Consider the following 14,974-nt stretch of genomic DNA (forward strand, 5'->3'; position numbering starts at 1 on the left):
GGACCACTTGGCCTTAATTAAGTTAAATAAAATATAACTTTCCAGTTTAAATGGAAAGGATTCTACAGCAGAGTTCACTATTTAACTGGATGAACGCTTGTTCAAAAGCAGGGCAAAGCAATAGGGAACGGAATGACTTCCTTCAGCAGGCTTGTGCCAAAGTAAAATATTTGTGGTGATACATTTTAGCTTTAGGAGCTTTTCAGCATAATGCTGAAAGATAACTAACACTGACACTAAGTTATTTCTGAAGTGGTCCCTGTTCATGTGTCAGGCATACTACACTGCAGCTGCGGGTTATTTTAACAAAGATAATTTGATTGTAGGAAGTAAATAGTTCTTGTAGAAAAAGTATGCAATCTATTTTTTATTTTCTAGTGTTCATGCAGCGTAAGTGGTCTCTCTCATAAGAGTGTTTTGTATAAATCCAAGGTGACCTTGGTATTAAGTAAGCTTACTGTATTTTTCAGCTGATGAAATGTTTTGAAGTGTGCTGCAGAAAATTTGTACCTATAGACACATGCTAAGAAAAACATTTTACTGAAACCTGAAACCTCAGGGATATGAGGGCAGGCAAAACAGCTCTCTAGGTTTCTATCTGTCACAGCTAGGGAGAATGGGGTTGTCACACATCATGACTTGTGAAATCTGTGGCTCAGCATTGCTGTGTACTTCTGGAGTTTGGTGATTTGCAGTAGACCTGACTGGAAATGATGAAAATGTCATTTGGAATATTAACAGTGATGCCTTTTGCAGACCCATCCAAAATTTACCTCATGATTAATGGACAAAAACCTCATAAGTCACACATCCCTGTTTAATATTTGCAGCTATGCTTGTTTGCATCAGGTCATGATATGGCCTATTTTGCATAGTGTAATATGTCTGTAGCTAAAAGAATGGAAATCAAAGGTCTTAATAGAATTGATTTTGTAAGCCATTTGTTTTCTAAAGGAGATGGATGAGTGAATGGAACTACCTATGTTATTTAAAACTGGCCTTGAGGTAATTACAGTGCTGATTCAGTAATGTGGGACAAATTGCAGTTTTAATCTTTCATGTTATTACCAGCATTTGCAAAGTATCAGGACACTGTAGGAATTACCATGAACTCTATCAGCTTTAGAAGCTGCCATAAGGATTAAGAATTTTTGTGGATGCTCTAATTTAATTTTCTGCCGTATTGAAGACACTCTCTGTGTAGCAAGTTTTTATGATGTTTATAAAAGGTGGGGCAACTTATAAGAAGGTGAGGCTCTCATGATGCATGTAATTTCATTTTGTGATATGGAAGTATTTAGAAAACCTGATGTTTGCTCAATTGTACTGTTTGCTAACTGCAAACAACTTCGTTATAGTCTATACAAAGCCTTTTTGTTCCACCATTTTTAATCTATTTTTGTATTTCTGTTCTTTCTCATGCAATTGGCTATCTATTCCTTTGTTTTTCTTAAGGAAATCTAATGGACTGTGCAGAGGCAGGCACTAGCAGCACTTATTATCATTATTAGCTTGGCCTGTTCCTGCAGTTGTGGCCTTTTGAGAAATTGTTGAGATGTGTGTGGGGGGGGGAAATCCAGTATATTCTGAGTCCAGGTCAGATCTTGTCAAGACCATCTTCAGGCTGCACTTGTCCCATTGTTTTTTGGTATTTTTAAAACTGTTTTTAAGTTAGTGTCATTGCTAAGTTGAAACTGATGGCCTGGTTTCTTACCTCATGCAGTGGTGTCAGTCAGGAGTGAGCTGTATTGAAGTAAGTGAGGTTTTGGTGTGCAAAAGCAGTATGAAAGGAGAATTTCATGCAGACTATTATACCAGTGTAGTCTGATTGTGGCTTTCCATCTGATCCACTTGTGAGTGGCTGTATACAGTGAGAGCAAAGATTCATCTAGCTTGTTTACTGTTTTTGAGAGGTACTGGAAACGTCAGGGAAGGGATTAAGAAACAGGGCAATTATGGAGTGATATTTTCCTTTGTGTATCTTCCCAGCTACTGAATGTTGGTTGGATTCTCTGAGCTAGAAATTTAGCTCATAGGAGAAAGAGATCACAGCTGTTCAGGCAGCTGTAATAGCCAAAAAGCCCCTTGTTATATGTGACCAGAACTCCCTGTGACAGCATTTTCTAGCCTTGTTATTTATCCAGGGCTGCTGGCATGGGTGCTCTGGCAGGTTTTGGTGTCTCTTGGGGTGTGGAGTGTGGGTTGTCCCAGCAGATGCTCATGTTGGGTACAGGTGTGGGCAGGAGTTGTGTCCAAATACCTGGTATTGGAGTTTATGAGGCACCCCTGACTGCTGTACATTAAAATTGAAGTAAGACACATTCTGAGGGAGGAGTTTGCTAAGCAGAATGATATTGGATTTAGCCATCCTTTGATTTCTCTCAGAGTGTTTTTTCTTCTCCTGCTAGTAGCGCTGCTTGGGAAGGATTCTGACAGCTAAGTTTTTTGGCCATGTAGCCAAAGTTATTTCAGTTTTGGAAAGTATTTGAACAACAGTCCTGGGATAATTTGAGCTGTAAAAGAGAGGGAGGGAGAGGAAAACTACCTATGCTTGCAGATTTTTGTCACACGGTTTCAGAGGAGGTGGGTGATTTTGCTCATCAAAGTCCTAGTTTGGTTTGCAGTCAATGGGCTGTTTACAGGGAATTTATACTTACATGCAAGGTGGGAAGTCCAGCTGCCTGGCCCATGGCTATCAGAGAAATCACTTTGTCATGGGAGGCTGTAAGTGTGACCTCTGTGAAGTTTGTGGAAGATGCTGTGTTTTAAGAGGTATCAAGCAATGTCAGATTTGAACTTAAGCACAGAGTAAAACAGGCTGTGGCTGAGTTGGTCTGTCTATGTGATCAGAACCTTTTCACCTTAAGAAGCTGCACAGACAAACCTAAGGTCTTGTTTCCTCATATTCTGCCTTCCCAGCCATGCAATGCCAAGGCCTGTACTTTGAAGACAGCATATGTTTCAGATTTAAACAATTTTCAATATTCTCTGTTGGAGTTGTTCCTGGTGGTATCAGTTGTGCTGGATCAGAATCAGACTATATTCTTTCATAATAGTCAAATGCCTTATGAAATTCTTTGTTCTGTTAAAAATTTTCAGACAAATTTGTCTACTTCAGGTAGACCCACTTAGAAAAGCAGAACTACCAATTCAAGATGAGTATATGAAGTCAAGTTGTAGTGAATTTAAAATACTCTTCATTTACCTGTATTTCTTGTATTTTCTTGTTCATGTTGTTTGATTGTCCCTATTTCTTATCTAACTGGCTGATTTTGCTTTAGATTCCATTTCAGAGCTAGTTTTCTCTTCTCCTTCCCTCAGGCTCCCCCTTCCTTATTCATCATCCCATTTGCAGTGTCTTCAGTGCAGCCCATCAAGGGTAAGCATTTTCAAAAAGCTTTTTCTTCTCTTAAGCTTTAGTGCCTAATTAAAGAGGTGGTTGCTAAGAGATTGTGGAAAGCATCATTAAGAGGCTCTGATTTGGTTTTTTTTCCTTCCCTTCCATGCACAGGTTTCAGATCAAAATTTATGGGTAAATGGTATAACAGCATCCCAGGATATTCCTGAGCTGAGATTGTAACAATGGACAGAATAAAAGGAGACTGTGCCAGTCCTGTGCAACCAGGAGATGCAGAGAGGAGCAGGACTGGAGAGCAAGACCCAGAACTAACTGTGTTGGGAAAAGCACAAGAGTTCTTTCAGATTTGTGATCTGGAAGGCAAAGGCTTCGTCACTCGTCAAGACATGCAGGTAAAATAAAAATTGGTTATGTGAAGTACACGATGAGAGAAGCTCCTAAAGCCCTTAATAAGCTGAGACTGATTAATTTAGAGTTAAAAATGTTAACACCCTCCTCATGACTTTCAAGAGATATGTGGGATTTAAAATAATATCTTTGAAGCCTTATATAATGCTTGCATTTTTTCCCCAGACAAAGCAACAAAAAAGTGGAAAATCAAAGTAAATTAAGTTTAAAAAAATGCCCCAGGAATTTAATTCCATTCTTGTTGAAAGTGTTGAAACACCATTAAATTCATTACTTTGCAATTTGCCACAGTGTCAGGAGTGTATTCAGTCTGCCAGTTTTAGCCTTTTTTTTCAGCAAAATCGTGTAAATAAAGTCTTTCACTGTGGCTTCACTGTCAGATGATGGTGAACGCCCAGCTGGATCACATATATATGTAGCAAGTATAGAGGAACAGTATTTTTAGCATTATTCAGTGTTTGCAGTAATCTTGAGAAATTGTGCTTAATTTGTTTGAGGGCCCAAAATCAGATTTGCTGAATATGCTGATGAAAAAAAGCAACTATATATAACAAAATCTTTTGAAAATGTGATTGGTGTATATTGCAGAAGTGGTAAGATGATTTGAACCAGTATGTGGCAGAAAGCAGGAATGTACTCATGCTTGACAGGCAAAGCATAATTTGTGTCAATCCATTTCTACTTCAGTACTTAAGGATGAAATACAATTGGGGAGCAGGAGCAAAACAAATTCATCATGGACTACTACCAAAGACAGCATCTAACAGAAAATTTAGAACCTTTCCATGTCCTCAGAAACAAAGATGTGTCTGTATGTATCAAAATACAGTTGAAACAACTTTACCTACCTATTTTGGAAAAGCAAAAACCTCCTAAGTAAGCTGCTCAGTTTACTGGCTCTCAAGAGCTTTCTGTGCAGCTGTGTTTTGCTCAGTTTGCTGATGACCTCTGTAAATTATACAAAGTTGAAAAAAGAGAGGAATGTAGATGTTTGCTCTGCTGTAAGCTTTACCAATCTACGTTATCTCACTGAAGTAACTGAATGCAAAAAACCAAATATATTGCCAGTGGTAATTTTTGGTAAATCCAAACCCACAGAGGATTTAATGGATTACAATTTTATTGTCTTACTAAAACTGAATAGCATATATTTCTACATAATAGAAAACCTATATATGTATATATATGTGTGTAAAAAGTTTTAATACCTGTTTTTGCAAGTAATATAAAATTATTTGTTTCTGTTTGATTCTAGGCTTATACTTAAAATGCTATATTTGTACTTCAGGTTCTAAAACAGATAATGCAAAAGATGCAGTAGAAACAGAGTTGCAAAGAACAAACAAAGTAGATTTCTTCTATTTCATCATGAGTGTTTGTTTACTATATGTGACAACTTCAGTATGTATGTAAGTGTATGTAAGATCTTTAATATAGAAATAAAGGTGCTCAAGAAATTTGAGATTGTTTCTTTATATTTGATTTTATTTCCTGCACTTTTCATGATGTTTACTCCCTGTAGGAAAGACATAAATCAATAAAGTAAACAATTTTTTCCTTAAAAGGCACTAAATGTTAATCACTTTTGCGTTGTGCTGTTCGGTAGCAATGCTTCATCATTAATGAAGCTTTGCCACAAATGTAGGATGCTAATGCTAAGCTTTTTAATCTTTAGCCATGTTATACAAGGCATGATTTCAACAGAGTGCTAAGTATCTGAAATTAAATTAATTTCAATGGAACAAATCTTGCAGAGTTTTCTGGTGTGTCTATGACGTAGTTACTATACTAAAGATTTACTTCTTGATTATATAATGTTGTTTATTGTGAGATGATGTTAATAGTTGGGTGTTTAAAATTTTTTTTCATTGCATTTCCAAATATACCAAGTATACCCAACTTTCAAACCAACAAGACATTTTCTGAAATGGCAAGAAAGCAAATTCTACCTGAGAGTTGAAATCACTGTTTCATCTGTTGGACCTTGAGGTTATAATGAATAATGAGAATGAGTGCTGCAAAATGTTGTGTTCTAATGTGCATAGCAGGATTGGGTTCAGATCTCACTCTTAGCTTTTTAACCTCTGTCCTTTTGTTTAGCAGAGTAAAAGCTTGGTATTTTGAGAGAATTAAGCAGATGTCATAAAAGCACAGAGCACATTTGGTGGCTGTACAGATAGTTTCTTTTGAAGCTCCAGTGGTATCTCTGAATGCTTTATTTTGGTTTTTTTTTCTTAAAAAAAATTTAAGAGCCTTATATTGAAAGGGTTTATGTATTTTTACAGTTGGTCTGAAATGAGCAAATAAACCAAGACATAACTATGAGATCGATAACATTTTGTTTTTCTAACATCACAACCCCTAACTTTTTTATTAAGAATAAAACCAAGAGATTGGGAAAACACTGACTTAATCTTAGTGTGTCCCAGTTTATCAAAGTCTGTAAATTATCCACAGGAAATTTAATGTAGCAAAATATTTTCTTTTTTTTTTCAAGAAAATGAAAGTAATTGTGGTGTTTTCTAGTGTAAATTTAGTGCAATTCACATCAGAATTTGGATGCTGCATTAGGGCACTCCAGCTGTAGTTGGAGAAGCATTTTTGCAGCAGGACCCACAGGCCATTGCACTGGAATAGCAGGTGGGTCTGTGTTTATGGCATGGTCAGATGGATGCTCCTTCAGCAGGTCCCAAAGATCTGGTAATAAGAGTACAGTTTCTGCTTTTCTGAATGTAGAAAGAGTAATTTGTTTGAAGCACCTTCTGTCTCATCAGTGCAGTGTTGGCTGTAGGACTTTTACAACAGGAGAAGCTAGTTTTAAAAAGTTTCCCTTTAGATCCTAGAGATTAAAATCCAAACTTTCGGAGGATGTGTGTGTTTAAGTAAGAAACTGATGACAGGTATGAAGTAATGAAGTAATCTATATAAACTGAATATACATCAAGTTTTCTTAGGTTGTTTTTGGAAGCAGGCACCAATACACAATTAATCTTGCTCAGATATTCCTTTGTGACTATTGCAGACAGTTTTGGGCTTTAGGAGCTCTGCTGCTTTCACATCTCAGGACTACCTTGGAATTCCTTTTACTGCTCTTCCATTTAACTCATACAGTTCACAATGCATACCCTAAACTCTTTGTGGCAGCCAGGGAACTCCTGGTTAATGCACTCCGCCAATTCTTACTTTGCCTGTATGGCTTAGCATAGCAAATAGGGGTTTCTGCTGTTTTGGATTGCAGGAGAAACTTTTTTTGGCCCTAAATCCCTCCCCCATAGTGGAACAGATTTAATCTGATGAACTTTTTCAGCCTATCAGCTTGCAATTTTAATATGTTGTATATACAACAGCAGTTCGGGGGGAGATTAAAATGTTAAGTAATAAAGTGGAGGACTGAACCAGTGTGCATTTATATTGCTTCTCAAGGTGAGGAAAGGTTTTAATCTTCCTAGTGCTGTCTCCCAGTGGAAATCCTGGCTATTGGAGTTGTTTGCCACTCCAGTTTCCTCCTATTTCTGGGAATCTGTCTACACTGTTAAAATTAATTAGAGTAAAACTATTAAGATCAGTTTTACAGAGTTTTTTTCTTTTATGCCTGTCTGTGGACCTGGTTTCATGAAGCTATATCTTTTTTGGTGTGAGCATGCTGCATTTCAGAAGTAGACAGTAATGAACTCCATTAACTCATTGTGGGAGCAAGAGGTTTAGTCCTTAGACCATGCAGCTTTTCTAGCTTTGTTTTATTTGCTTTTTTATTTATATACATTTTTTGAACCAGCTTTAATTAGAACAGTATTTCCTCTACAGTGGAGTCATCTGGAGAGTCTCTTGTTTGTCTTCATGACGTGGAGGGAGCTGGTTATACAGTTCTGCTGCCAAGTTTGTCCAGTAGCCTGATAATCAAGCCATTTCACCAGGATGCTGAGACTCCTGAAGTTCTCACACTTCCCTGTGTGATTGGAATCTGTGGCACAAGGCTGTTGCTCTCATTGCTTCATTGTAATGGATTCATAAAGGCAAATAGAGAAGTCATTAAAGCAAATGTCCCTCAGTCGATCTTGTTTTGCACTGTGGATTTTCATTCAGGGAAGCAAAGGACCTGTGCTTCTGTATAATGGATATTTTGTAGAACCCAGTCTTCCTCTTATCCTGTAGTAGTGGATAAAATTGCTGCATGTTTTGTCATTACAGAGACTGCATCCTGAGTTACCTCTTAGCCTGGAAGAACTTGAAAAAGTTTTTGTTACATTGGATGCTGATGGCAACGGCTCACTTACCCCAAAGGAGTTCATCACAGGATTCAGTGAGTTTTGGGGTGCATGTCTCCTCTTTTGAGCTTTATTCATGTTCCACACTCTCCACATCAATAAAGAAGAATTTTGTCTTAACAGTACTCTTAATAATGCACACAGGAAGCCAGGCTATTCTCTACATATAGCAGATATATGTAGCAATGAAAAAGTGATCAAATTGTGGGAATAGACAAAGGACTCCAAGGTCTTTCTCTGCTGTGTAAGATGGCAAGCCATGACAAAATATGAGAAAAATGGTGTTATCATCTGAATTACACCTGTTTTGAGCTATTGAGTAGATCTATGTACAATTTATTGAAGGTTTCCCTTGGTGGGGGAATCTCTTGTGTTTTGTTTCATGTCAGGTAATGAGACGTGCAAGATAATTAAAATTATCTCTAAGATTATTGTAAGACAATGCTAGGAATGTGTTAACACCACTAGAGCTGTGGGAATGCTTTCTACAATGAATTAATTCTTCAAGTGATGTTAATTTATTTCAAAACAAAACAGAATGAGGCAATTATTGCTACAGTAAGATGTGATCTGATAAGTTCTTTGTAACTGCCTGTGTTGCAGCAGCACTCTTGCTGTCATGTTCTCTGTGTTTGTCACAGGGTGGTTTTCTCCCCAGCTGTGACATTCCAGATAAGATGACAATGTTGGTTAGACTATGCTTGGTTGTTTATGCAGACTCAATTTTGTACTTAATTTTAGCTCTGCTGACTGAAGTTTAGGCATTTTCTCTAGAAAACTGAATCTCTTGTATGTGTGAATTGTAACAGTAAATCTCAATGTAAGTGCTGTGTACAGGTCCAGCAAACAGGACCTTCATTTCTGTTTGCAAATCATCAGTCATTTGAAATCCTAATTCTCTCATGTCCCACCTCCCCCACTGTAGAGGTAAATCAAGTATCTTCATAGAGTATGCTCTAATCTGAAAATTGACATTATTTAAAAATGGGATAATGCATTGCTGCTTTGCTTTTCATAAGATAAGTTAAATTAAGATTACTTTCATAAGCAATCCCTGCATAACCAAAGCTCTTTATTAAGGGAGGTTGTAAGTGTCTGCTACCTCAAGCAGCTCCAGATCCTGGGGATTCCTCCTGCTCAGCTGCTGGAGCCCAGTCCAGAGGCCCAGGTGGATGTGGCTGATGCTTTCCTGTTTGCAGGTTCAGCTGGTAGTAAAGTTAAACTTGTATCCCAAAGACACCAACAAAGGCACACGAAGGACATGGCATAAAAGATAAGGATAGACACTGTCAAGCATTTTACATTTAACACATTTTACATTTTAACCTGCTATGCAGTGTTAGCAGGTATTTTCCACGCCAGGTAGTCCTACATTTGGCTAGGTGATGATGTTGGCATTCCTAGTAGAAGCAGAAGCTGTGCTAGATAAAAGCTGCTTTAGAAAGCTAGAGAATGGAGAAGGCAGAGTTGCATCTGGGTAAAGCTTGTACAAAACCATTAAGTATGGGAGAGTCCTGTTTGTATTTCTAAATGTTGGCAAATCAGAAATTTACTGTAACCTCTCTTTGCAACATACTCTATTCTGTTGCCAACATGCTCTGCTGGGTGCTGTTAGAAAAATGCAAGATGGAGTTAATAAAAATGTGAGACCACATCAGTATTTCTGTCCTTGGGTCTATAGTAATTTCTGTACTGGAATTTGGAATACAACAAAAAAATCCTCTGCATAAAATCCCACTATTCACCAGGCCCACCCCCCCACCCCAGTTTTTACTTGTGGATGTTCAAATAAAATAGGTGGCACCTTTAGAATTTGATGGAATATATCTGGTCTGTGGCAACTGAACACAAGGGTATTGATTATTCATGTGGCAATTGCACTTCTGCATCCTCACCATACAACTGCTGTTAATAAAATATAACTTTCTGTATGCAATTTATATAGGAATTGAATGTGTGTCTATGGTGATGCACTAAAAAGAGTGTTAAATTTTATTTAATGAACATTTTATCAGTACCGATGCTATGGTTAGTTTAGATTCCTAACATCTATTTAAACCTATCAAGAAAGAAAACCACAACATTTATGAGGAGCCTGTTATTGCAATTTATGTCCTTTTATGTTTTTCATGGAGATATGAACTTTTTTATTATGTTTGTGAGTTTTGAGCTGTGTGGTTTACTGAAGGTTAGACATTAAACTGGGCACAAAGTTAGCTGCAGAACTCAGGGGTTCTCTTGCCATGCCTCACCTCTTTGTTGTTTATTTACTGTAAAATTTGATCTTTGGTATGTTTAGTATGACATTGCTTCTTATAGTAAGTTCTGAAAATGCTAATGTGTGTAATTTCTAATTCTTAGGCCAATTTCTTTTGGAGCAGATTGCTTTGAAAAATGACATGGTGCAACCATCAGAAGGTGAACCAGCCTGCCCAGGTAGAAGTGAGGGGACCATGAGTGGTGATGAGGATGAAGAATTCCAGTTCTCAAGTCTGATGGATCGGCTTGGAGCTAAAAAGGTTTTGGATGAGTGAGTCCTCACAGCAATAGTAATCAATTGTATGACCTTTTATGATTCATCTCTGGGCTTGATTTTAATGGAATCCAAGATGAGTGACGAGAACAAAAGCTGTGTGAAACCACAGAGATTCTTTAAAAAACTAATTTCCTTGTTGTCAGGATAAAATGCCATTCAACTAAAATTTCCAAGAGCAAAACTGTTGTACTCCAGGCACATGAAACGTGTTTTTCTGCCATCTGAAAGCTATACTGCTCCATGTGCCATGGGATTTGAACACAGATAATTACAAGCATGTAATCCACAGATGCCACTGATTTTCAATCAATGCATGATGACTGCTATTTTTGGAAAGGGCTGTGTTTAAAGTGAACCATAAGTAAGGAAGTTTTCTCCACTTTTTCTGCTTTTTTCTCCCCTTTGTTCATAATTGCATGTTGTGATTGCTCTGGTAATGCCACCTCTTCCAGGGCTGGGATGGCTCACTCTGAAACATGGAACATAAAAACTGCTCAAAGAGTTCTTTGTGTGCTGGTCTCACATTCATTGATCAATCACAATGAATTTTGTAGAACAAAAAAAAGCATTGTGCAAAAAGGGGAGAGAATCTCGACAGATGGTACTAATATTTAAGAAATACATCAGTGACTCTTACCATGAAATAAAAGTACTCATCAGTCCTTCTCTTCACCTGACTGCCTGTTCCAGGAAACAGTTCATTGTCAGTCATCCTGAAAGGCTTTCATTATGAAGAGATATTTATCACCCACTTTTTCTATCCTTATCCTCATTTTGTCCTTTAAATAATAGCACTCTTTGCTGGCTAGGTTCAGGCTTGCAGTGCACATGGAAGAGAGTGAGTCAGGAAGAAACAAAGTGGTTCCGGAGAATTTTGGCAAAGCATTAGAAACCCATTATCATTCACAATAGAGCATCTCTTTTCCAGTGTCTGCTGAACAGATTTGGAAAAACAACATTACCTTGGTAAATCTTTAAATCAAAATTTCAAGACATTCTGCTTTTTGTAGCAGAGTCACTGTGGATTCAAAATGCATTGAAAATGAAAGAATGCAGTACAAACACGTTTTGTTAACACGTCCAAGTAACTTAGGAGTCTGAATTTCATTCATTTCTTATAAAGGGATTTTGATTAGCTTTCCCACTGCCCCCTCCCCTCTAGATTTTGGGGAACTTCTTTACTTCTAATAGAAGTGATGGCAAGGCACATTGTATCTCATCTGTCTCCTCTCTTACCTACTCCTGTTCAGGTGAAGTGCCTGGCAAGGCACCCAGCAAACCAGCAGTTCCTGTGCTATTCTGCAGTCATGAATTGCCAGATGTTACAATGCATTTTTTGGAATAAATTCAATTTCCATCTTTTCCCACCCCCTCATCCTTTTCATATCTGGCACAGTTTAAGTTGTTTTTAACAAGTTTTGTGTTCTGACTAGTGATGGCCTGAAGCCTCAATCTACTAAGGGCGCTGTGAACATTTACTGCAGCCTGGGAAATGTTCTCTCTTAATGAATCCTTTATGATCTCTTCTTTCAGTGAGAGTGATGTGAAGCAACTTTGGTTGCAGCTAAGAAAAGAAGAACCTCATTTACTTTCCAACTTTGAAGAGTTCCTGGTCAGAATTTTTTCCCAGCTCCAAGAAGCAGATAATGAGAAGAATGAGCTGGAATGTGCTCTAAAAAAGTTAGTACTTCTCTTTGTTAGACTGCTCACTAGTTTTACAGCTATTTTCCCTACTATTTGAACTTCTGAAATAAACAAGGTATTTCAGTGGAGAACTGAGGACAAGAGTTCCCATAATGTAAAATTTTATCAGGCATTAAGAGTACTGGTAAAACTATTCATATTGCAGAACTGCATTAAATTAGCTTTTCTCTTCCAGTTAAGATTTTGTTGACTGAAATTCTTTTGCAGATGTCTGTTATTGCATTGAACTTTTAAGACAATACTGAGTGATTCCAATCTAGTTAATCAGTTTGATTCCAGAGGAAAGTCATATTTAACAGTAAATCTGGTAACTTGTCTGTGTGCTTTGCAAATATTGCATGCAGAAAAGCTATAAACCTGGATTAACTGGACAGAGACATAAGAGGTTTAAGATGTTAAGCAGCACAAAGCACTGATGCTAGTGAAAATGTGAGCAAACAAATATACATAGAAAGCAAGCCTATGAAATATAGTAAATAACATATATGTTTTATGTATAAAACATATACAATGTAGATATTAACAAATATATAAAATGCATATACAAATATATATATAAGAACCAAAAATTAATAGATCATTCTTTTATATGTAGCTATCTAGAGGGAGAAAATTTGTGATGCTAAATCTAAACAGAATGCAAAATTATGAATGTAGTTGAAGTTCCACTCTATTTTTATTTTAAAGTGTCACTTCTGAATTTCAGGTTCTGACAGACTGAGTAATAAAAACAAATATATTGTTGAACATTTACTTCATTTGTTCAGCACTCTCCTGAGTATTCTGAGAATGTGAAGAGGCTTAGGAAGAAGGAAAAAAGCCTAAAAATTCTTTGTCATTAAAAACAATTGGTTTATATTGGTAGTAGCATTTTCATCTAAGTCTCTATGGGTGGTTTTAGCCTTCAGACAGCTGGAAACAGCATTAAGATAGTTTTGCTGACTGTTTTAGACTAGAGATTATAAACTACCATGTGTTGTGAGGGGTTTGTTTTGGATTTTTTTGTGAGTGATTTTTTTGGGAACTGAATGAATAAATTTGTCTGTTTAATAGCTCTGATCAATGCAGAGGTGCACCTAGAGTACATTAGCATTATATTTTCTGGCTGATGTTAAATCTCGACCTTGGAAATGCGTTGGATTTTTAAGCCTTTGTAGTAAAAACATGTTTGAGCTAATTTTTTCTTTTTGTTGTTCCTGATAACACCACTAATTTCAGCATGTAGCTTGTTTCTTGTTTGTAGTCAATAGCTGGAAGGAGTCATAGTAATGTTGTCTTTGGTAACAGTGGGGATGAATAACCTCTTTTAAACTATGTAAAAAAACCAGCAAAGCTCAAGAAAACACCATATAGGAGAGAATTTTTCTTTTTTTAATACCTATGTGCATATTAGCACTAAGGTACACGTATCTAGACAGACTGGCCAGGATTTACTGTGGGGTCACAGAAGATAAGGGATGCTGGGTTTTGAGGTTTATAATGTCTCCTGGATTGTTCTTGTTTGGTGACAATAATACTCTTTGGAAATTAAATATGAATTTGATCTTTCATCTTTCCTTCCTGACTCACCTCTGTGAGTCATTAGGCAATAAGGCAGTCTACTATCAGCCTTTTGTCTCCTTTGCTGGGTGTAGGCTGTGCTTTTGTTTAAAATTGTTCCTTTTTCTGCTATCCTGGATGCCCTGAGAAGCTTCATATGCGTGTGCTGGGATCTTTAAGCCATAGAAATCTGTGCTATTATGCCATGATGTTCTTCTCTACTTGTTTTGTCTTTTCTTTCTGGACCTTTCACACATGTGCATTTTTGTTATTGAACCCGAGTCCCGTGGTCTGAGAGGTCCAGGAGTTTCCTGCTGTTCTGGTTCAACAGATCCAGTAGGCTGTTACTGTTCCTGTCTGTAAGTCCAGGCAGTAGTGAGGCTGAACTTATATTCTCAATACACAAATATGCAAGTACACCACACATGGGAGGAATGTGCAGGCTAATACTTACGTAATCAGAGAAAAAAAAAAGGGGATTTTAAATCTAAACACAATGCAATTTTGTGGGTACAATATTTATTTGCTGGGATAAATTAGCTCTCCTTGATATTTGGTATTTGTGTTTCATTTTAAGTGCTAATTTAAAATTAGATGGCTTCTTAAATTTAGCAGTAGTGGTTTTTTTTTAATAATAGGGTGATGTATTGAGCATGCAAAAAAAGCAGAGATGAACGTCAGGAAGAGAAAATAAAATCATGCTTATGTGATAGCCAATTGCAATTCCAGAGAAAGCCCATGGGGGTATTGCAGAGAGCTTCCTGAAATCATTGGTTCTGGGCGCAGTTGCAGCTGAAAAAGCCTGGTAAGCTGCTGGGCATTACCAGGGAGGGTACTGAGCACATGGCAAAATATGTTTTTGCCACTCCATGGAATGTCAGTGCACCCCTGTCCTGAGTGCACTGTGTGAAGTTCTGGGCTCTGCAGCACAGGAAGAATGTGGTGGGCTGAGGAAAAGTGCCAAGAATGGCAACTCAGTGGTTAAAGGAATAGAACAGCTATTCTGAGAGAGCTATTTTTAAAAGCTCATGAATGAGGAGGCAAAGGCTGGAGTGGGATATGACAGACCTTGTTATTCTTCAAATCCCTGGCAGAAAAACCAAGGGTCTTTTAATAAGACTGATAGGAAGTAAGCCTAAAAGAGATGAGAAAAACCTTTTTCTT

At 37.4% G+C, this 14,974-nt stretch overlaps 1 protein-coding gene across 1 annotated transcript in view; it reads left to right on the top strand.

Moving 5' to 3' along the window:
* Positions 1-3,300: 3,300 nt before the first annotated feature.
* CRACR2A (calcium release activated channel regulator 2A) overlaps positions 3,301-14,974 on the top strand; it is a 42,531-nt gene continuing 30,857 nt past the window's right edge. Inside the window, exons 1-5 of the mRNA XM_085067655.1 lie at positions 3,301-3,379; positions 3,512-3,750; positions 7,955-8,066; positions 10,393-10,561; positions 12,101-12,247. Of these exons, the coding sequence (XP_084923781.1) occupies positions 3,583-3,750; positions 7,955-8,066; positions 10,393-10,561; positions 12,101-12,247 (596 nt within the window). The 5' untranslated portion in view covers positions 3,301-3,379; positions 3,512-3,582. The remainder of the gene's footprint in view (positions 3,380-3,511; positions 3,751-7,954; positions 8,067-10,392; positions 10,562-12,100; positions 12,248-14,974) is intronic.

The sequence above is a fragment of the Lichenostomus cassidix genome, chromosome 1 (assembly GCF_008360975.1).
Source record: "Lichenostomus cassidix isolate B80296 chromosome 1, HeHo_3.0, whole genome shotgun sequence".
Taxonomy (NCBI): domain Eukaryota; kingdom Metazoa; phylum Chordata; class Aves; order Passeriformes; family Meliphagidae; genus Lichenostomus; species Lichenostomus cassidix.